At 35.6% G+C, this 24,557-nt stretch overlaps 1 protein-coding gene across 3 annotated transcripts; it reads right to left on the bottom strand.

Moving 5' to 3' along the window:
• Positions 1–4,653: 4,653 nt before the first annotated feature.
• On the bottom strand, positions 4,654–21,544 carry LOC145596679 (uncharacterized). Of its 3 annotated transcripts, none has more exons than XM_081652908.1 (24): positions 21,279–21,544; positions 20,764–20,894; positions 20,080–20,164; positions 15,026–15,079; positions 12,948–13,039; positions 12,742–12,845; positions 12,270–12,345; positions 10,105–10,558; positions 9,084–9,422; positions 8,803–8,994; positions 8,589–8,687; positions 8,428–8,500; positions 8,209–8,336; positions 7,761–8,053; positions 7,449–7,668; positions 7,246–7,370; positions 6,664–6,778; positions 6,475–6,530; positions 6,230–6,320; positions 5,954–6,131; positions 5,815–5,868; positions 5,600–5,715; positions 5,374–5,436; positions 4,654–5,212 (listed from the first exon to the last, which is right to left on the bottom strand). In XM_081652908.1, the coding sequence occupies exons 1-24, from the start codon at positions 21,324–21,326 to the stop codon at positions 5,099–5,101; spliced, it is 3,300 nt and encodes a 1,099-aa protein (XP_081509034.1). In that variant the 5' UTR covers positions 21,327–21,544; the 3' UTR covers positions 4,654–5,098. The 3 variants fall into 3 exon arrangements, with proteins under 3 accessions (XP_081509034.1, XP_081509025.1, XP_081509030.1); XM_081652899.1 differs by having other exon boundaries at positions 7,449–7,675; positions 7,765–8,053; positions 21,279–21,543; XM_081652904.1 differs by having other exon boundaries at positions 7,449–7,675; positions 7,765–8,053; positions 20,764–20,891; positions 21,279–21,543.
• Positions 21,545–24,557: the final 3,013 nt, after the last annotated feature.

The following is a 24,557-nucleotide window of genomic DNA, read 5'->3' as shown; positions in this document are numbered from 1 at the left end:
GGGAGAGCAGTATTAGGCACCGGTTAACCGGTGCCTAAGTGGGCATATAGCACCGGTTAACCGGTGCGTGCCTATTATACCCTATGGCACCGATTTTGAACCGGTGCCAAAAGCTTGGTTTTTGGCACCCCTCACATAGGCAGCGGTTCAAACCGGTTCCTTAGACCGGGTTTGAACCGCTGCCAAATGACTTTTTTCACCTAGTGCTTTACTCCCTTGGAGATCCATGCTTGCGCGAACCCCTTGAGAGTGGTGGGAAAATATTTGCACCAGGTCGCTTCGGACCTGGGGCAAAGATGCATGTGCCCCTCGTAAGAGGCAATATGGTCCTTCGGATCCGAAGATCCATCATATGTAATGTGCGACGGGATTTTAACCGTCGGCACATGCTCTTCCAGAATCCATTGCTCGAATGGAGAACTGGTAGGAAGCATCACCGGTTTACCCTTGTTCCCACCGCGCTCTGCCCTCTTAGAGAGGTAAGAGTGGTTTTCGTCCCTGGCTGGGAAGTTCGGGCCTCGGCTACAGGGAACGAGAGGCGACTATGCACACTCGGCTCCCTGTCGCCGAGTCGGTCGAGGACACTTTGGCGAACAGTCTCTGGCCGTTCTCGGAGCACAGTTTCTGGCCGAGAGGCGGAGCTGCTGCTTTTGTGTGTATCTGGCCGAGAGGTAGAGGATCCTTTGAAAAAGTGAGGGTTCTTTTTCCTCTCTCTTTCGGTCCTCCAGGTGTCCTCTTCCCACTCTTCCAGCTCCCTGAAGGAGGGAGGTTTCCCCCCCCCCACCCCTCGTGGTCGAGCTTCCTCCGCTGATGCCTGGTATGCAGAGGAGTTCGGTCACGAGGTGGAGGCATATTTTGTGCCCTCATTGCTTCCATGAGCACCGCCAGCGCTCTTGCCACTTCTTCCGAGCTGGGCCCCGTTAGAGGGGTCCTCGGCTGAGTGTGAGAGTGAGAGCGGATGGTCAAAGGTTGGCTTTGAGGCACTGATTGAGTCCTATGGTCGGACAGACTTCTGTTAGACCGAGGAGGACTCGGTCTATGATGAGATTGGTGAATTATGGGAGAAAGGGAATCCTCCCGGTATGATCCTCTCCCCGAACTGGTACCCTTGGAAGAGTTTCGGTCCGGAGAAGGTGATGGTGTAGGAGTTTTAGGCCTTTCGCCCGCTCCTTGACTTAGTCTCTTGTTCTTGCGGTTCTTAGCCATTGCTACTAAGATTTTTGCAAGATGATTTTGGTTGGCTTAAAAGATGTTTTGAAAGTCTTCCCCACAGACGGCGCCAAATTGTTTCGGGTGAAAACAATGGGACTTTGCCGAAGGTCCAATGAGGTGGATGAAGACTAATCCGGTCCAAATGGTACTGGGCCGAAGGTTTCCTGCACAGCAAACACACGTAAACTGGGCTCGGGGGTGGATCCGAGGAAGACCCCTCCGATGCCGAAGTCAAACAGTGTTTAGAGAGAGAAAGCTATGCAAGAGATTTAATGCTTGAGGCTTTTGTGTGTGTGTCCATGACAAATGATGTAATTGAAGGCTTTTATATCTTAGCATACAAGGAAGGAGGATACTTGGGCCGGAAGTAGTCATGGGCTGACCATGACAATTTGGGCCGCTGACTTTATGCTGACTTGGCTTAATGGAGGCTTGGGCCTTGACCTTGGAATATAGAATCATTAAATGACTAGGCCCAATTGGCTTAATTGGACCCAAACAGTAGGTAAAATCTTTAGTCAATGAAACCTAAGGTCAGGGTCTTGGAGCTTAAGGCATCGTTTTTCCTTGTGGCCTCTCTATTAACACAGATATTGATGTAAATAAATCAACCTTTTTCTCATCAAAGTATACAGGAAAATAATCAAGCTCAATTTGGTCTCCGATAAGTAGAAGTTGGTTGCAAGATATTGTATGTAGTATTATGTATAATATGCTCAGGATGTGAATACTCTGATAAGAAGGGCACAGATTAGTTCACTGTTGGCAGAAAGCTGATGTCTCGGGGTTTTTGGGACTCATTCTTATAAAACTGGGGTCATTACCAACTTAAAAATAACAAAATATAAAAAACTTTGTTTGGATAATAAATAATGAAAATAAAACTTAATTGAATAAAAAGAAATTAGGGGAGTTCCTTCAAAAAAAGAAATTAGGGGGGGGGGGGGGGTGTAGGTGGAGGTGGAGGGAGAGGGAGAGGGAGGACCGGAGGACTTGTTTTTTCTTTATTCTTAATTCTTTATTAAGCATCATACATTTATAATCAGAGGCATTTGCAAGGGAAACGGAGATTCCCCTTTTCCATCCCTTTATTTCTCCTTAACCCCACCTCTTTTGTCTTGTTAACCATACAAAAGTAGGGATGACAATAGGTCGGATCGGATTATGCAAAATCCGACTCTAACCCTCCAAGATGTCGGATTTTTAATCTGCCTCCGACATCCGACTCTGAGAATCCGACTCCGATCCTACTTAGATTCCAACCTCCGACTCCAACCTGATTAGACTCTGAAAGCAAGCCATATATAATCAACTTCAAAGACCAACAAATTCATGAATTGAATAATAAAAAATATATAAGTACATAGAAAAGTCGGAGTCAGATCGGATAAGTCAGGTTCTAAATAGACTCCGACCCTCCTTCGAGTAGGAGTCGGATTTTTATAAACGAAGTCGGATTCGGATTATTATTTCTCGAATTTGGTTCGGATTTTTTTTTCTTCGGATCAGATCGGATTAGGGGCGGATTTGGACTGAATTGACATCCCTATACCAAAGTAGTTAACAAGACAACATAGAGGGAGCCTTGCCGGTTTGTAGCCCATAACAAAACGTAACTTAAATTTGAGTTAACAACTTAACAAGGCCTCCCTTTGCCTTCTTGTTCATTTTTGTTTTGAGTTAGAAATAATAAAATATTTATACAAGTGGGGTTAGTGGGAGAGAGAAATAACAAAAGAATATTGGATCCTTACCGAATTAAGAAGGGTTACAATTATTTAAAGGGTTAAGAATGTGCTAGCTAAGTTGTGTTAACGACAATTAATAATATAAAGAACAGGAAAAAAAAACAAGAATATGAGAATATACTGCGGGAAACTCAAGAACTAAGAAATACCTAACAATCCAATGTAGAGTACTCCCTCTGTTTTGATTTAAGTGCTTTTCTTTGACTTTGACACTATTTACATGCACCACTTTGACTAATGATTGTGCTTTATACGTAAGATGAAATATAATTTATTAGTAATTGTTAGAACGCCTCAAAAATATAATTTCTACTTCCTCTGTTCTTTTTTACTTAACCTGTTTCTTTTATCACGCTTGTCAATGCAAAACTTTAACGGTCAATAACTTTAATTCTCCATAATTAAAAAATTTACGAATTCAAAATGATTCAACATGAATATGTTTTTCCTTACATATTATTCACAAAACACGGTCAAAGGAGGGGTGGTGAATAGTGTAAAAGACAAAGCGAGACTTTTTATAATTTTTACTTATTAATAATTAAAGATATCATTAGTCAAAGTTGGAGTGAGTCTGGGCGCATAGCACCTATGGGCGAGTTATGTAAATAGGAGGGTAAGGAAGTAATTTCCGCTGATTCAATTTTTGCTTCTAGAAAAAGTTGGCTCTCTAGTGGTACATGTATAATGTACCACTAAAGTATAATTTGTCTGAATAGTATGTTTAGTGGACTATTACGAATGTAGTGGTACTTTTTACCATCATATAATTTTCAACTTCTGGAAAAAGTTGACTCTCTAATGGTACATTATAATGTACCATTATGCATGTATAATGTACCACTAAAGTATAAGTTATCAGAACAATACTTTTTAATTGCAAAATTGTCATTCTATATACGCTGAAATCAATAGGCGCTATGCGCCAAAACTTAACCTCAAAGTTGTGCATTGGCACGTGTGCCAACCAAAGTGGGGTGCTTAAATAAAAAACAGAGGAAGTAATACTTTCAAGAATTACAATGTAGATTACAAGCTTTTAAAACTCACAAACTCTCAAGTTTTGGATCTACATTTGAGGCTTTCTCTCTCTACATCCCCCCCCCCCCCCCTCCCCCACTTTTTCCCCTAAACAATGACGGCTATGAGCATATATACCCTTGAGCATAAATAAAACATTTACAAAATCATATAACGCATGGCAGGAATAGGGCAACTGCAATACATTGCGTGAACGCGTAAACTCTACTATCTCAGGTCGTAAACATAGCTTATCTTGCACAAATGCGTGAAACCTAGCAGACTTGATAGCAATTTGTAAAACGATCATAACTTTGTCACTCCTTGTCCAAAACAAGCTTATGATTAATTGTTAAAGACCTATTGAGAAAAACTATCAACTCCAACTTGAATCATCTCTAGATTTTTAGATATGCTCATTCAAAGTCAGCCCTTTGCCACCCATCATTGCTATACACCAAGCAAAAACCCATAGCTTAAACTCCTTAAATATGCATTCTTATGCCACAGAGGGAGTACTTACTTTCCTCATATCATAGAGTGCACAGGATACGCATTCATATGATGTTGGGTTTTACTTCAAAGGAAAAGCAAAGTGATTTGCTATAAGCCAGTAAAAATGGAAGGTGCATCTCCTTCCACTCATACTAAATATAGATTAATGCCTTAGAGATGCCCAGAGCAAAACGTAACAATAATCATTCCCGGAAATTTCATAGATTGTGTTATTTTGCTCTTATAGATATCAAATATTCGAGCTTAATGATCACGAACAGATAAAACTTTACATCAAACTCGAGTGAATTTTCACTACTTCCTCATCCCAAACTTCAAATAAAAAAATGGCATTATACATATCTGCAAAAATGGACACTGTATACAATAATTGTACACTTGCTTGGAACCAATCCAAACATAATGGAAACCTGTACAAACATCTACCTCATTCAATTATAAGTTGCAAGGTTCTGAACGTGCGGTTTCATCCTTCCAAGTATCCTCTTGCAACCACAAACAGCTTCATCAATCCAAATATCTTCTTGCAGTCCACGGACACAGACTAAACATCACACCGCAGTGAAGAAATTAAGCATATAAATAAGGTTGGTGTTTCAACTTTATATCTTCCACCATTTCTTTTTCCTATTTTCCATTGTCTTCACAAGCTCATTAGCCATCGATGCAAAATTTTCAGCTTCATAACGCAGATCTTCAGATCTTTGGTTGATTCTCTGATCATAAGGATAAGCAGAAATTATTCATGAATTCACAAATTGCTAAATAAGATGCATTACAAAACTAGAGCCAAGTGTGTGAGACAGCAGGGCATTTGAAAGAAACATATCTTCAGCTACAACTTTGATCTTGTTAAAACGGTCTAATTTAATATTACCTCAAGTTTCTCCTGGCGTTCTAAAAGCTTGTTTCTTGCACGTTCAGCTGCTGCAGATGCATACTGAAAAAAATATCTATTAGAAAGCGCAAACTTGGATATATATATTTATAGCACCTTCACAAGATACATTTAGAGTAACAAAGGAAAAGGAGACCAAGGCTCCAATATTGGCTGCGAAGAGGAGGAAAAGAGATCCAAAGTGAAATGAAATCTAATTAATTACCTCAGTTCCCTTATATGCTGCCATAATTTCTTCAGGTGTTCTAGTTCTGGGTTTAGGGTTATCAGAAGCACCCTCAAATAATCTGTCTTTCTCTGCCTTAGTTGTTTTTTCTTTTGCTGAAATGCCAATGCAAGCATATGGTTTTAGAGGATATACAGGAGAAACAGGACCAGGGATATGAGTATATGCCTAATCTTCCTAGAGTTCAAGATTACCTTGGTGGGATGAAGTTGAAGACACCATAACTGGTTCATCAATTTCAATGTCATCTGATTCAGAAGCAAAGGTATATTAATCAGTAGAAACCAAAAGAGAAATTAAGAATGCAGCATTCTCATTAAAAGGGGCTAGCACCTATGTCAAGCTCCTCTTCCTTTTCTTCTGCAGTGGTTATAGATGAATCAGGAACAACAGGCCTTGAAAAAACTTCCCGTAACTTATACAAGTTACCAGCAGGATTGTCTTTAGCATTATTTGATTTTTCCTTTTTAAAGCCCTTCACAATGTCACCAATGATGCCTGTAGGAGGAGCCTATCACACACAAAGTCATTACACTACAAAGAAAGGTATTATGTGAATACTAACATGAAGATCGAGACAATAAATACCATATAGCTAGTGAATCTCACCTGTTTCTTTTGTTTCATCGAGACGGAAATAGCTGCATCAGCAGCAGCAGCCACAACTTTATCATGAAGCGAAGGCAAAAACTCCAAAAACCTAAAATTTCAACAAAGTAAATACTTGGTTAACATCTTCTAATGAAAGATTAATACAAAGAATTAGAAAATTGCAGATACAATTAACTACTAAAGGTCCCCTCAAAAAAAAAAAAAAAAAAAAAAAAACACACACACACTACTAAAGGCAGAACCTTGTCTCAAATTCAGAAGTAGACAAAGAGAGGAATGCCAACTCACTTCCATTTGCCTGCAATTATAAGAAGATTAGACTTCTGAGTCAGTGAATCATTGTTTAGAAAGTAGCTATAAGTGGTCAGGTGATTTAATGGACACTTTTCAAAACTAGTGTGTTACGAGTTTATGACACAGTAACATGTTACCAGACAAATTAGTCCATGGTCTGTACAACTCGCCAGCTTCATATTTGGCCTCATATTCCACCTTAGAACTGAAATTAAGGAGCTTTCTGTGAGTAGCTCCAAATCAGGGAACGACCTGCAGAGTCAATGCATGAAAAGGCCTTTAAGCATGCATTCCAAGGCTCAAAGCTGAGATATGAGATATCGGAAAATATATGTGTAGATATTTTCCGTAGATATCATTAAGATTTTAGGAATTTATGGTTATGCTAATATATATTTTAGGAAGATTGTTTCCATCTTATGAACTTAGGTTTTGTATAAATACTCAACCTATTGATGAATAATGATCAAGCAATACAAACTCCGAAGCTCATAAGATAGGAAACAATCTTTCTAAAATATATACTAGCATAACCATAAATCATTAAATCCTAAAGATATACGAAGTATTCTCTAAATAATATCTTGACATAAATTAACCTAAATATATTATTCTCTTAATGATATCTACGGAAAATAAATCACACATATATTTTCTGATATCTCATATCGCTAACATTGTGTCAGGTAACTTTGAGCTAGTTCTTTTTGGTTTTTTACCTGACTTCAAAATCCCCAGACTGGTAGACCAAGATAAGACCAACAACCTTGTCATCTTTTTTGAAAATGGAAGTCCAAGAACATGGTTTTGCAAGTTTCACCTTAGAAATTGGTTTGTCTTCACCCTAGATACAACAGCAGGTAAGCCTATACACAGTGAATTGAATGATATCTACAAAGAAATCAGAAGGCTATTGTGTTACCTGCATTATGGATTTGGTATGATATAAACGTAATGTGTTTTCACAGCAAAGCAATAGTAGAGAATCCAGCAACCTTTCTCCATCCATGGAGAGATGTCCAGCTCCAGTGTCTTTCAAGTCACCTCTTTTTGAAGAAACATCTTGCTTAGACTCATTGACGATATTGGTTTCCTTATTTGACTGATCATGGTGCTCCGATGATGATGCAGACATGAAACAACTGCCTTCTAAAATGCAAAACCAAGTTTAACAACAAAGCCCAAACAGAAAAAAAGGCATAAATAAACCATTATTTTGTTGAATGTTTATGACTTGCCTAAGACATACATACTGACTGCTTGTTCCTTCAAATGCAATGGCCGGGAGCTGATAGGACTGCCAGTCTGACAATCAACAACACTAACTTTTGCATCCTGGGTTACGGTAAACAACAACTCTTTTCCAGGCTGTTCCATATTCTTTGTCCCTAAATGCTTTGGGCCTCTGCTATAGCCATGAGCATCTGAAAATTCTTTTGAAATAATTGAAATTACTGGAAAACTAGAGTTGGCTACAGAATCTGTTGAAAACAACACTGACAGCGAGATCATATCAAGAACTGCTACCTGAAAGGTAGAGCATAAAGAGAGTAAGTTGGATCATCAAGCAAACTAAAACAGTAAGTGGGGGGAAGGAACTATTAGTAAAAGAAATGGCATCCATTTAACTAAACTGTACTTTACTTGACGAATCAAACACAAAGTAAAAGGAATCTACGGACATGACTACTTTCAAATCCCACGGCAAGTTTGGCTCCAGAAGCAGAAAATTGAAGTGACTGCACTGAAGAATTCACCAAAGAGAAAACAGCTCTGCATTGAGGGCCCTTCTGTGATGGTACATCATAGACTGCAGATAACATAAAACCTTGTGAGTTATGGTTAAGAAGATCAAGATATCAATCTATAAATACATTGCTTACATGATATACACTACATACCATTATGTTCAGAATGACTAATCCAGTGAAGCTTTGTTCCCCCAGCTTCATTATTGAGACTGTATACACGGACCTAAAACAACATGATTGCAAAGTGAAATTCAAACATAGATGTGGATTTGCTAACAAGTCATCTTAAAAATAAGAGAAGCAATTATCACCTCACCACAGTGAGTGCCAACAGCCAAATTCATCATTGATGCACAAAATTCTATCTTCGTAACAGAAACATTTGAACCAGCATTAGCTACACCATGCACCTGCAAATAATTAATGATATCTTTGAATAAAACAACAATGACCAAGGTTCATCATCAACATACTCAAGCTGATAAATGCATACATCATCAAATTTGATGGAACATGAACACTAACCTGACCTTCTATAACGGAAACGAGTGGAAATATCGGATTAGAGGCATCCCAAATTCGGACAGATCCATCTTGGTAGCCAGCTATGTAGATAATTTTCTGAGCATTTTCTTCATCAGAGGTTATTTCCCTTTGTAAACCCCCAGTCAATGGCCACTTACTCCCTTCAGCTAGGTTCGAAGAAACTGTAGTCATCTAAAATTGAAAGCAAAAAAAGAAACGCATCAGGAAAGAATCTGAGAGACTATCTTAATGACCACTTTACACTGAAAGCCACATTGTACCTCTGAAAGCCACTTTGCCAAATTCCCATCAGAAGGTTGCAAGCTCATTTTTGCAACGGTCATTAGAGGATCAGAAATGGGTATTACCACAGGCGACTCTGTACCAGATACATATGATTTTTTCTCTGACTGAGAAAGTAAAGCAGACAAATTCTCCGTACAATAAAACTGCAACTTGCCTGGCCTAGTCAATACAAAAAGGCCATTAAAGTTGCTCTTCACTGTTGTCTCTAGAGATGATGATGTAACCATATCCGCAAAGGCCCCAATGAGGGAAAAGTCCACACGACGAACACTTTTTAGCATCTCCATGCCAGGAGACCATTGAAGACTCACTACCTGTCACAGCCCACAACTGTACAAGAATGAGCAAAGCCAAGCAAACCCCTATTCCAAAAAGAGGAGAATATATAAATAAAAAAAATATAAAAAAACCATCATAGTTCATAACTAGACTCCCAAATATACATCATACGTAGTACATGCGATCTAATAAATTCAAAAGATGGTCTCCATACCAAGACTCCTAACCACACATGCAACCAAAGAAAGTACAAAACAAATGGCTTGAACACAACACCCCAATTTTTTTTAGAAGCTATCTTGTTTCAGCATCACAAAAATTTGTAGTCCAAAAGCAATAAGCAAAAACTGATGCACAACGAAATGTAACGAGTCCTTAAGACAGAAGAATCAATTCAAGAATCCAGAGTTGCAAATGTGCGATACCATGATATTTGCAAGTTCACTTACAGCTTCAGGAAAAATGATGAGCAACTAGCAGTCAAATAGAAATTATGTATCCCAAAGAGTATAAGGTATCCAAGGCTATCCAAACACATCGCCGGAGAGGATGTTTTAAAGCCGTAAGCTCATAGGTCAGAGCAGTATAGCACACAATCTACTAAGTAATATTCTACTCGTACTATAACATGGGCAACAAAAGGAAGATAATACACAAACATACTGCCATTCAGACAAGGAAACCAAAAAAGTTAAATAAATAATTCAATTTACCAACCGTTATAACTTCTTCAGATCCTATTTCACAGCCACCATACACAAAAAGTTGGCCACCACAGCTGCTTTGAGATATAGTGCTTTCACCCCAGCACAAAAAAATGACAGGAAGTCTCTTTTCAGCTGAGGATAATTGAAGCTTCACAACATCATCACATGATACACCAGCATTTTTACTTTTCAAGAAAGAACCTCTTGGTATGTTCCATAGCAAAATGTCTCCATCAATATATCCTACAGCAAGCATTGAGCCAACTGAAGATGCCCAACAGAGAGCACTAATTTCTTTCTCGTTCATATGTTCCATATCTTCTAGTGGATCCGCAGCTAAGTTACTTGGAGATTCAGATAAATGATCTTTTATACGCAAATCATTGTCACCTTTTAAGACTATAACCTTAGATTCAAGAACATCCCATAATACAAATAACCCATACTGATAAGCAATCAGTAATCTGCAAAATAACCACAGTGAAAACAACCATCAGGTACATTCCAAAATATGTCCTGAGTGCAGCAGATTGAATGAAAATTCAGTTTACAAAAAATACTACGTAGTAATTGATGAGTGAAAAGGAGTGGAAAGTAAGTTGGAAATTGGAATTGTGGAGACGGACTTTGGAGTCATGTGTGGTGAGCAGAAGTAAGACAGAGTATTTGGAATGTAAGTTTAGAGGTGTGAGAAAAAAGTGAGGCAGAGGTGATCACCTTGGATGGGAAGATTGTCCAAGGTTCTGAGGCCTTTTGATATCTGGGGAAAGGATAGAGAATTGGATGGTGATGTAGCTCATAGGATTAAAGCGGGTGGTTGAAGTGGAAGAGTGCGGCAGGTTTTTTTAATGTGATCCCGGCATGCCCCATAAATTAAAGGGAACTTTCTACTGAGTGGCAATAAGGACTGCTTTGTTAAATTGTTATATGGTACAGAATGTTGGGTAAGCATTTCCACGTACATAAGATGAATGTGGCGGAGATGCGTATGTTGTGATGGATGTATGGCTATACAAGAAAGGATCGGTTGACGAATGAGATGATTAGGAAGAAAGTATGGGTTACATCGATTGAGTACAAGATGAGGGAGAATCGCTTAATATGGTTTGACGATATAAGTAGGAGACCAAGTGATGCTCCGACAAAGAGGCTTCAAGAATTGCAAAGTGTTGGGATTGTGAGAGGTAAGGGAAGGCCTAAGAAAACTTGTAAGAGGGTGATTGAGAGTGACATGAGTGCTTTGGGGATTGAGGAAAATATGGTGTTGGATAGGGCGGTGTGGGGGGAGAAAATTCACGTCAACGACGTGTCATAAATATATATATACTTTTAAAAAAAATTTAGAATTTACTTTTATTACTTTATCCCTCTAGTGTTTTATGAATTGTATTGATTTCCTTTGCTAAAGTTTTCTCAACCCTTTGTATTTATTTTATTCCAACGTTTTAACCATTCCTTTAAATTTCTTTTATTTTATCCTTGGTTCTCTTTTAAAACTCCCTAAAACTTATTCAAAAATTTTCAACTAATTATCTTATTATGTCCCTTTCCTTTATATCTTACGGTTCCTTATGACGATTCATGTTAGCCGACCCCAAATCATTTTGGGAATAAGGCTTTGTTGGTGTTGTAGTAGTAGTAATCTTTTGGAAAATTCCACAGTATCCACACAATGTACCCGCTTTTGGGGATTTTGATATAGTGCGCAATACATTTTATAACTCAAATGATGTTCCTGTAGTCTTGACAACAATTTATACAGAAACTTTTCAAATATTCAAGTAACTTTTTTTCCGACTACCTTCAATCTCTCATTCTCCCCCAACAAGCATGATGATACTATCAGATGGCTGCATGGCTTATAGGAGGCGCAGGTAAAAGATTTCTCTTTTTTCTGTTCAATTAGTTCAAGAATTATCTTTCTATCCTAGCATTATAAGTTGCCTTTAAAAGGTTATAATGAACTTTCAGAGGAAGAAAGAGGATACAGACTGTTAGTTATGATGTGCACAAGTAAATCAATCTCAATGAAGAAGTTAATAAAAGGATACCACATGGATGTGGTCAATTTGAAGGGCACCATATAATTTTTTAACAAAATCCTGTCCACCATACAAAAAAGTCCAAAACACAATTTCCCCATATGGGTTTTCCCTAAGTTGAGGAATGACTTGCCTGTTGCCAGAGCTAGAAGGTTGAGGGAGAACTCCAACAACAGATTGATCATTAGGGAATGAGATGCCCGTCTTTTCTGCAAAGCAAGCAACATGGCTTTAAAGTTGCTTCAAACACAAAAAAAAAATCAATGAAAGCAGTGCAATACATGTCAAGACAAGTTACAAGGTAATTTAGCTTAGTTAACTAGAATAGATCATGCACACCAGATCCAACATTTAACTGACTAAACAAAAGTCATTTGAATTTCCAACATGAAGAGACTAGAACACGGCCTAGTTGCTAAATTGCTATTTGAAAATATAAAACTTAATTTAAAAAAAAAAAAAATATATGTCCTAAGAAAATGTTTGGTAATCTGGCAATTCATGCCCTAATCTTAATGTGTCAAACCACTCTACCAGGACAGTTCTATCACTCAAGAAGCCAAATGAAAATTAATAAAATGTGAGAAGATAAGACTAAAAATCACCAGAGATATAATCAGGAGAAATATGATACGGCATATTTACAAGTTTTTCATCTTCGGTACCATACTGCAACACAGACGCCATACCATGCTCGTCCCCAACAAACCTACACGGTGGATCATGACAAAGATTCATAAAAAAATTGAATACTAGTGCTAAAATAGCGCATGTCATAAAAATGTTTTATAGGTCGGTGTTGGTACTATACATGAATGGGGAACCCGAAATTACGGAAAAAGCAGTGATATTAGACTCCCATTGCAAACTACATGTAATGCACCTGCTCTCCAAATTCCAAACCTGAAAATGAAGGCACCATGTATTATAGCATTTCTAAAATAGGTTATGCTATATGCAGGTTTGTAATGAATCAAAGCAAGCCACATGTGCTTATACAAACAATACCCAGCAGAGGAAAGGACACCTCTGAGCACTATCTCAACCAAGGTGCAGAGGCACAACCACACCAAGCAACAGCAACTTAAAGCTGCAGCCCTTAGTCGGTAATTGGGATAATGACAAAGGGGTAGTAAAGTTAGTAATTAAAGCTGTACTATTTGGCTAAGTAGTATAAATAGGTAGAGAGGAGAAGGAAGGTAGGCAGAAATTTGGTGTGAAACTTTTGGACAGTTGTGGCCTAAAGCCATTATTGGAGAGTTGTGAGCTAAACTCACTTTCGAAGATTGATAGCCTTAAGCTATTACTTATCTTTTGTAAACCTTCCCCCCATTATCGATTAATCAAAAGCTTTCTTCTTTCTTTATTAGTTTGCTAACTAAAATCAGAAATCATTGTTGTTATGTTGATTTTGCTGGGTGACCGAACTCAGTACGTTACAAGGTTTTACATACCTGATACAGCATGAAGATTGCAGAAAAGCTCACTAGCTCCTCAACATTTAACCAGAATGTTGTACAGTGATGTCAGAGGCCTAGTTTTCAAGATTAACCATTGTATCCTACTCCCTTGTCCCTCTTTACTTTCTCCTTTGGATTTTTTCACACAAATGAAAGAATTTGGGACATAACATGATTAAAAAGTAATTGTTGTCGTTTTTTTAATAGTTAATCAAGAGAGAGAGAGAGAGAGAGAGAGAGAGAGAGAGAGAGATTGCATTTAAGTCATTTTGGAACTTAGAGAGTATTGATGGTGCTTGTGAATTTTTTTTATTCACAGTAATGGACACATTTTCAGGGAAAATTTGAGGTTACTTGTGTCATTAGAATTTTCCAATGAGGGCATAATGGGAATAAATTATGGCCATATAAGAAAAAGGGAAGCACATTTTGGGACACAAAAAATGGAAATGGGAAAAGTAAAGAGGGACGGACAGTTAGTCTCAAAATGATTTGGGGTCGGCTAACATGAATCGTCACAAGGTATCGCCGGATATAGAAAAAGGGATGTAACAAGGTAGTCAGTTGAAAGAGTTTGAAAAAAAGGTGTGTAAAGTGAGAAAATTTAGAAAAGAGAATCTTTCCCTAATTCAAAATCCTATTGCTTTCAAAGAATTGATATCCATAAGAAGGTTATGAGCTTGAGTTTCAGGCTCATTAACTCCATATTAAAGAGCTATGATATGACTTGCTTTAAAATGTTTAGATTTTGTTGCTTATCAAAGAGTTAGAAAGGCTAAATGGTTTTAGCAGAAGCAAAAGAAGGATATTTTTACTAGAATAGAAACTCAAACTTTCCATAATACATCAAACATGTTATATTTCAAAATTATTACGTCTCGAGCTAAATTCAAAGTTCCAAGGATTATGCGTTAGAATCATTCATAACATTTCAGAACTCATTCCTCTATGGCACACATATCCAGAGTTAAATGGTTAAACACAGTTTCTCTTCATATTATTTAATTTCTAATGTCCAAGTGTGTTTATCAACCGAACGGAAAAAAAAAAAAAGGAGAGAGATTTTTCTTACAGCTTAAATTTAGATAAAGCCAAAGGACCTACTCCACCTATAACTTATCACATGCTAAATGGCCAATCCACACCCTAATTGGTGGCTTGGTGCATATCAAGTGACTATGACTCAGCATGTCATTGATATGGATGTGCGAATTTTCCAACAAGGCAATATTGCAGCAAATCACCTAATATCGTCCATCATCTTAATAATCTATCTGTTAAAAGGGTGAAAAAATACTCCAGTAGTCACCCCCTATCAGCTTGCACAGACAAATAAGGTGTTCACACTCACAACTTCCCAATTAAGATCCAGAACAATCTTGAAAATACTAGACAATGGATTTAACATGAAGCGATGATGAGAACTTACCTGAATTTCATTATCGTTCAAGATGCCAACCAAATAGCCTTGGTTTTGCATAAACTGTCAAAAAGAGAGAAAAGGATGAGGATTTCCGGCCAATTTACAGAATCCACTAACACTGATCATCAACTGTCTTAATATCTAACCACAACTTCCAGGCAACATGCATTCAAATATAATTATTTTTAATAGAAATCCATTGCTTTACAAAAAAGAAATAAAAAAGCTAATAATCTGTTCAAATTTTGGGGTGTTAACATTACTATGATTTAATAATTCAAATAAATTTGGTAATAATTAAAAACATCAACTCGTTAAGGTCTATAAGAAACCTAAGGGGTTGCCAAACCTTGTCTATCACATCTTAACAGGTAAAAATTGACGCTTGCAATAAGGTTCAGACTAGCCTAAGGCCCTAAACCCTCCTGTATAGGTTTGTATAACCCAATAGGTATATCAAGACAACACCAACCTCACTCTAGACATGGTAGCCGGCTTATGAGAGTAAATCTGCTCCTCTAAGGTGAAACCTTCTTCTCCTTACTCTTATCAAAACCTCGAAATCTAATTGGTAACCAATCTATCATAAAGACAAAATTTTACCTATCACATTCTGCAAAGACATCAAGGTTCAAAAGATTCATCTAATGCATGATTACCAAGTGTGTCAGGTCCTATATAGTGGTCTTGAGGTTCCTCCTGCAGATAATTGGCATCCTCTAGGCATACCACCAAGCTCATATCCATATGAGGAAGCTCAAGTAGGTTACGTTGAGTATATCCATAAGTGTAGACACCCATTTGTGTCTCCCCAAAACCAAACCCAGTGATGAGTACCTTTCGCGTCGAATCATAATCGAATGAAGTGAAAGTGTGGAAAGTCTAGCGTTGCGAATAGTTTTAATTTCTTTTCTTTTCTCTCTGTTTTTGAAAACTTATTTTAAGAAAACAGCCAATCCAGTTTGGTTGGTCCATGATATGGGTCCAATAGTAGTATAGTTGGATGGGGCTTGAATGAAAAGACCTTTCCAACGATATATTATAAGCCCAATTCCGATGAATATTGAGGAAGTTATGGCCAATTTACCAAACTGGGCCCGGTTTGAGCCTTATATGTGGTCCAATGATCTAGAGGAGGGCCTATTATTAATTATCATTCCTAAAGCTATTAGGATTGATTATAGTCTTTTAGAATACTCTAGAAGGTTCTTTTAAATCCTAATGGAGTTAGGATTGATAATTATGTTTTAAAGAGTTTGAAATTGAATAAAACTACTCCTTTTAAGAATCCTTATTTGGGCTTCCGGATCAAAAGATATGATAAAAAAAAAATGCGTGAATTTCTGAAATCAGCGCCTGGAACCAGGCTGGCGCCTGGTGCTAGCCATTGGCGCCTGGCGCCAATAGCCTGGTGCTGGCGCCAACTCTGTTTTGCGTGCGCCAACTTCGTTTAGCGTGCGCCAAGTGCTCTGTTTTGATATTTTATCTTTTTGGCTGATTTTCTCTATAAATAACGTATTAAAAACTCCGTTTTCATTCATCAACAATCAGTTTTCATTCGCATTCTCTAATTCTTTTATTCTCTCTTAAAACATTCAATTCTTTCTTTCTTTCTTCTAAACTTTGTTTCACATACAAAATTCCGCATTCGCAAGACTTAGATACACCTAGCCATATTCGAAGTTGCCTTCGCCCTAGATGTGAAAGGTTTTAATTTCTGAGGGTTTGGTCCCAAATCTCTCTTTCAATTATTTAATTTAATTGTTTGTTTATTATTTTCCTTGAAATTACTAACGTGTGTATTTTGTTATTAGAAAGAGGTACGAAGTATCAAAGTAAGTGCTTTAATTGATTTATTGATATTATGATGTAGAAATCATGTTTATATTGTTATTATGATATTCCTAGTATCATGTCTAGGGTAATTTTAATATTAAATATGATTGTTACGATGCTTCCTATGTTCTTCCTAATATTTATGATTGTTAGTACCATGTTAGGGTTAAAGCTTTGATTTTTAATGCTTAGTGACATGCTATAAATAGCAATTAAGTCAGGGTGGCTTAAATGGAGAGCGGCCACGGGAGTGTTATGCGACCGCAGCATTCCCCTACAGTTGAAGGGAAAATTCTACAGGACTGCCATAAGACCAGTGTTGCTCTATGGTACAGAATGTTGGGCTTCTAAGAAAGAGCATATTAAAAAGATGGAGGTTACGGAAATGCGCATGTTAAGGTGGATGTGTGGAAACACTTTAAGAGATAGAATCAGAAATGAGGTTATTCGCAAGAAAGTAGGTGTGGCAGACATTGCAGATAAATTAAGGGAAAATCGTCTGCGTTGGTTTGGACATGTAAGACGGAGACCCGTGGGTGCACCGGTGCGAAGAGTGGAAGAGGGATTAAACGAGGAAGAGGGAGACCAAAAATGACTTGGTTGGAAGGAGTGAGGAAGGATATGAAGTGCATGGATTTACGTGAGGATGAAGTTTTGGATCGTAAGGGATGGAGGAGAAAGATTTATGTTGATGACTACACGGAATAATCATATTTGGTTCATGTTAGCCGACCCCACTTTTGGGATTAAGGCTTTGATTGATTGATTGATTGATTGATAGTGACATGCTAGGGTTTGTTATTAATCTTGTTAGTATCATGCCTAGGATCTTGCTATGTTCATTGTGCTTTAATATTAATATGAGCATGATTATGATTATGATTATAGTTTTATGATGATTATTTTATTCATGATGATTATTATAATTATTATAATTCATGTTTATTCTAATGATTGATTATTTATAATGTTGCTTGCTTATTTATTTTTATTGCTTGATCACACCTTTTATTGCATGTTTAAAGAGAATTTGTACTTGTAATAACGCTTAATAAGATATTAATAATCTTGTTTAGGGTTAATTGTGATTATAATTCAAGTGATCGCTAATAATAGTTTATTTGTGCATTAATATTCAACCAACATAGATAAACAGGTTTAGGGTAATCCTATTGATTGCATGTTAATCAGAAAGCGCACATGAATATGATCAGAATAAAGTAGAGGCCTATTATTAGGGCAGGTTCAATCTCTTTTAGGTTGGATTTGTACCTTCATCCCCGAACCCTTATTTGGTTCTAGACCTTATGGAGTTGACGATCTCTTGGATCGTTAAGGGGTGTAACCTTCATCCTATGAACGGTTTACAAGTTCCTAAAAACTTGTTGGCGACTCTTTTGCTCTATCTTCTTCCCTTTTGGACGCCACCGTACTTTAGTGTATGATCACAGTGGGGTTCAAGTTAGTGGGATTAAAGCTTGAAATTTATTCCCCACAATAAGCAATCATTCATTCCCCTATATAGGATTTCTAAAATTTGCACAAATTTTCAAGCGACGGGGCATTAACTATGCATAACGTTGATACATACAATAATTTTCCTCATTTGCCAATCTATAACAATTACTTAAGCAAAAACCACTATTAACTTTTTTTCCTCCTAAATCCCTTCAATTTTCCTCTTTTTTTTTTTTTTTTTTTTTGTATTTATTTATTTATTATTATAATGTTTTACTCCCTAAATTTTAGGAATGTTTTTAATTTCTTTTTTCAAAATACTCTCAACAAACTTCAAAAACTATTGTAAGTGGGTTAAATTGATAGGTAAAATAAGGTTAGTTTTGATTGTTTTTTTTTTATTATTATTATTTTGATTATTAAGTGTGTTAAATTCTTCAAGTGTTTTTTTTTTCAAACAAACAACAATTTTTTAAACAAAAAAAAGAGTTGAATAATTATTATTAGTCTCTCATTTTATTTTGTTCATGTCGAAGTTAAATAAAGATGGTGATTTTTTAGGATAATTTGTACTTTCGGTAATGCCAAAAAAAATTTAATAATTATATTTAAAAAGATTTATTTAGTTGCAAATAACTTTAAAAATCTGAGCATTATCTAGTCTACAAATAAGAACCCAACCATCGATCAACCCATCACTAAACCGCATTTAAGACCAAAGCCTACAAACTCACAAATTCTCTATGTGCTTTAAATATATCATGCATATTAACTTAGTCCTACAAATGATGCTTCTAACACTTTGTTTTGATTGAAAGTTAGAAGGAAAAGGAAGGGGAGGAGAAAGAAAGGGAAGGGAAAGGTGCATCCACTTTCTCTCCCAATCTCTACAATTTTGAAGGCATAATGTTTATTAAAAAGGGAGGAAAAATGGTTCCTCCTCACTCTCACTCCCTCTTCTTCATTCTCCTTACCTCTTATCTAAACAAGGGACTTTATTCCTTTCTCTTCTCTCCTTTTCTCTCCAAACAAATTGTAAAACTTATTGCTATAAATCATAATAAGGAGCTTAGAAACTGGGATGAGAGACCTAAAGAGGAAGAGAGAAATAGCAAATTTTGTATTGATATCCGATAAAATGTAACAATAGCTTTTGCGAGGTAGTATCTCACAATACTTTATATCAATATGCATTTTGAATGACAACCATTCCTCCATTTGTTGTGTTACTTGTATATTCCCTCAAAAGGCATATTAACTTTCTAACAAAAGTCCCTTGTTGCCTTATATCTGCAGTGTTATTGGACTTGTCCTTAGACTCCTAAAATTATTTTTGACACCTCAAGATAAGTACATTTCTGCTTTGATGACGTGTCCGTTTGGCAGTCTTTTTTACTCTTAAGACTTAAATAGAATCATGTTAAGTAGTAAAACTAGTAATTCTCTTGAGACACGAGTTGTCTTTAAATTTGGTTCGTGATTTTCAAATGTCTTACGTATGGCAGAAATACAGCTGGGAAAAGCTTCATCTTTTGTTAGACAGCATCTAGAATTTATAATTATTGGTGTAAAAAATTATATTGTCTTATTCATATGACTTAATGATCTACAGACTATTTATTAGGTGCACCTTTTATGTAAAATTTCGCACTAACATCTATGACAATAATATTTTTACATTAGTAGTGAGCTAACAGATGAAAAAAAGGATTAAAAAAAAATAGACCTCTATTCAAGTTACATGATTGAATTTTCAGTCAAAGTACCTCCAAATTTTTGTAAGGCATCTCTCTTGGAGACATAAAGAGAGCTTCGATATTATGTCCTCCAATCACTTTTATCCTACCATCACTGCATGAAACACAATAAAACAGTTGTGTTAATGTTCATATAAAGAAGAAAGCCCTGAATAGAAGAGAAAAAACCAGCCAAATCAGTATTTTGTATTCATAGAAAACAAAAATTGTCCCTAATAGCCGGTAGGCGCATCAAAAATTAGCAACCTACCTTGTCCTACATTGTACTCCCTCTATTCACATTTAATTGTCTCCACCTATGTTACTCGGACTCTTTCATTTACCTCACGTGTTCGTGTCGACACGACACGTGTTGGACACTGACACCGACACTTGGACACTTCATTTTTAACTAAAAACACAACTTTTTTCAAGAAAATGGGCGGGTCTGATGCTTGGACACCCGTGTCTAATTTGACACTTCATCCGAGTCCAAGTAACATAGATCTCCACACCAATTCTCATGAATAACAAGGCAACCGACTATAAATTTTTTAACATGGTATAATTTCCAAGACCAAAGTTGATTAATATAAAAACTACTCTATCACCCCATAGGCCCATACTCAAACAACTAACTCCACAATCCACATAACTATTAATAAATGGGGTCATTATAATAGAGCAATATAATGGTAAAGTTGGAAAACTCACAGTGTTCCAACAGCCAACAACTGTTGAATTGGATCAATAGCTAGAATGGATGCAGTACTAGGAATACCAAAGTGAATTCGAATATGCGGATCCAAGTCCGTCGGATTAAGATTTCCATGTGTTAAATCCTGCTGCATTATCAACAATGATTCTTAATTTCAACAACAATATCATTCATCCATACACAAGCCTTCCTAATACATTTACATGCTCAATTTTCAGATTAATCTTTTATTCTTCAACTCATAATAATAAAAACAATAATGAATTTTTGAAAAGGGGTAATGGGAATAATTAGAAAGTATGAATGAAAAATACAAGTAGAGAAAATTTTGAAAAAATAAACGGATACCAGATTAAATTGAAAAAATTTCTCAAAAACAAAAAAAAATAATATTAATAAATTGAGCTAATTCAACAGCATCGGAGATGTTTATTAATTTTAGCAAGCAAAAAATGAAAATTGAAATAAAAATGAGAGCTGAAATTATTTTTGTAAAAAAAAAATGGTGTACCTGATGATGATGATGAGTGGCTTTCTGTAACAAGCGTTTAGCGAACATCGTATTGAAGGAGAATCGGGATTGGAAAATGATAAAGGAAAGATTGAAAAATTAAGAAAGGAAAATTGGAAGATTTGAATTTTGAGAAATTTTGGGGGATTCAAATACTTTTGAGTATGGGTTTGTTCAAGTCAAGCAACTAATTATTTTGGGTGTATTTTGGCGTTGATTGGCCTGCTTCGTTTTAGTTTTTGTTTTTGTTTTTGTTTTGTTGGAATTTTTTTTTTTTTTTTTTTTCCGGCAGTTTCACAAAATGTCAAATATTCACCAAATGTTCTTAATGATTTTCTCAAAAAAAAAATGTTCTTAATGATTAACAATCATTAACTTCATTGGTCATCAGGTTAGTCAGAGCATCTCCAATTACAAGTTATTTTTAAGCTACAACACTTTTTAGCAATAAATAAATAATTATACACATGTTATAATATAAGTGGAGTTTATTTGTCTCTTTTTCAATCAAGCATGTAGCTTGTTTGGGCTACAATTGCTAGCATGGTGCTTTATTTTTTTGTTCTCCAATGGTAAGCATGTAGCTAGAAATTTTATTTATATTGCAAGCAAGTCCTTACAATTAAATTATTGGAGATGCTCTCACGACACGTATTATGATATGATTGATTCCTTCTTCATTACTCATCAGGTTAGTCTGACACACAGTTATTATTATTATTATTATTATTATTATTATTATTATTATTATTATTATTATTATTATATATTATAACTAAAAATATATTCCTATATAAAAATATTTCGTCAATAACAAAAAAAAAAACCCTAGAGTCTTTTCTCTTTCTTCTCTCCTAAACTTTAGCCTCCATTGTAAATTTTGAAGGGACTTTCATTGAATTTCACCGGTGAAAAGCCCCAGTCGTTGTTTCTTTTAAGTTTTTTAAATTCTTAGGTTATAATAATGTCTCCCTCAAAAGAAATGATTTTCTTTGAAAAACAATGTTTTTTTTATCTTCTTCAAAAGAAAAGATTTTTCGACCTCATTTGAAAGACCAAGGTGTTATATGCGTTTGATAGGGCTTCCAGTTTTTTTGGGCTATGATCGAATTCGTGTTACAAAATCATCACAAGAAATTTCTTCCTCACAAAATATTGAAGCGTCGATGGAACCACTCAAAAAGTTGTATGAGACAACGAATCGAGAATATGCTGAATTGTTATATCTATATATCTTAGCATGTGAGAGTGAGGGATAGCTCAAGTAGTTAGAGCTTCCCTCCCGGTTTCAGGAGATCCTGGGATCGATTCTCACCCCTACCCTTGTGGTGTGTGTGTGTATTTCTTAAGTGAGAACATTTTTTATGTTCTAAATTTTTACTCATATATTCTAAATTATAAGTCTGATGTTCTAAACTTTTTCCATGGTGTTCTAAATTATATCAAATGTTCTAAATTAGTACTCACATGTTCTAAACCATAAAGTGGTTAAGTTAGATGTTATAAATTTCGAATGACTTATTCCGAAATTTTAACTTATATGTTCTAAATTTTAAAACGTGTGTGTTTTCTAAGATTTTTAGTTATATGTTCTAAATTCGAAAACATATGTTTCAATTTTTACTCACATGATCTATATTTTTACTTATATGTTTAATATGTGTTCTAAATTTTTTATTCACATGTTCTAAATTTTAAATCATATGTTCTAAATTTTAATCATATGTTCTAAATTTCATAAAGCAAATTTTTTAAATTTTTACTCTCATATTCTAATTCTTGAATCAGATGTTTTAAATTATTGCTCACACACATGTTCAAAATTATTAGTCATATGTTCTAAATTTAAATTTGAGTCGCATGTTCTAAATTTTTACTCGTATATTCTAAATTTTTACTCACGTGTTCTAAATTATAGATCAGTTCTCATATAAGTATGAATTCTCACATATGAACCTATTCTCACCGGATCTATATATATGTATTTAACCCAGGCCCAGATCTACAACCCTAACCATAACAAATTTGGCCGAACCTCCCAACCTTAGCAAACCACCACCACCGTGGCTGCCAAATACCACAATCACCACCAAAAATTAACAAAAAAGATTAAAGAAAGAAAATTGAAAAAAAAAATAAGATACATACCTTAATTCAACCACACATGACCTCGAAATTGGGTTTAAGAGGCCAAATTCGACCATGAAAACTCTAGATCCAGAGTTTTTATGGTCGAACTGACCTGAAAACCGTTGTTTTCCACATGAGAAGAGAGAGAAAGGGTGAAAACAGACAAAATTTTTTGTCGGTGATGGTGATGTTGTTGATGTTAGTGTTGGTGGTGATATCGGTGGTAAGCGAAGCGGTGGTGATGGGGGATAAGAGATGGTCGGCAGAAGGGAAATAGGAGAAGAACGAGAGAGGAGAAGAGAACGAAAAGAGAAGAGAACGAGAGAAGAAGATCAGAACGAGAGAGGAGAACAGAACGAGATGTAATACCCCGTATTTTCATACGTATTTTCTAATTAATTAATTAAGAAGTATTTTATAAAAAGGGTATTTTAGTAAATTCATTATTTGGAGCCAAAATAATATTTGAATTTTGGCGCCAAATATAAGTATTTAATCATTTGAATAATTAATTATTTTCTGATTTCTAAATTAATAATATAGGTTTAATTATGTTTTTTTTAAGGTCGGTCCATATTTTATTATACTAACTATTTCAAGAGAAATATCTAATATAATGTATTTAACTAGTATCTAAAATATTTATTTATTCAATTATTTTATTATTATTTTCGTTTTTATATTAAAAAAAAAAAATAATAATAATAATAATAATAATAATAATAATTGTGAAACGTGATTTGATCATGTTTTGAAGAGTGATTGTTATCACTTTAGTTTGTTAATTATTATATTTTAAATTAACCTCTAATTCTCTTCTTCATTATCTCATTTTGTTCCTATCTTTCTTCTCCCAACTGTATGTATATCCATTTAAATTTTCTTATCTTTTAACCCAACTATTAATCTAGACTTAATTTGATTTAAATACCTTAACAACCCCAAAAACTTTTCACATTTTCTAGTAATCATATCACACCTTAAGCTCTATCCTTTCTACACCCTCAACACTATAAATAGAACCTTAATTCTTCCCACTTATTCACATCAATTCTCTACTTTTCTTCTCCTCTTTTTACACAAATCATCTCTTTTATCTTTGAAGCCAATTTTCGGGCATTTCTGGTCAGTTTTGGGGTATTGACGTCA

Source organism: Chenopodium album, chromosome 2 (assembly GCF_948465745.1).
Source record: "Chenopodium album chromosome 2, dcCheAlbu1.1, whole genome shotgun sequence".
NCBI classification, from domain to species: Eukaryota; Viridiplantae; Streptophyta; class Magnoliopsida; order Caryophyllales; family Amaranthaceae; genus Chenopodium; species Chenopodium album.
The sequence above is the reverse complement of the archived record's forward strand: the minus strand, read 5'-3'. Positions and strand labels throughout refer to the sequence as shown.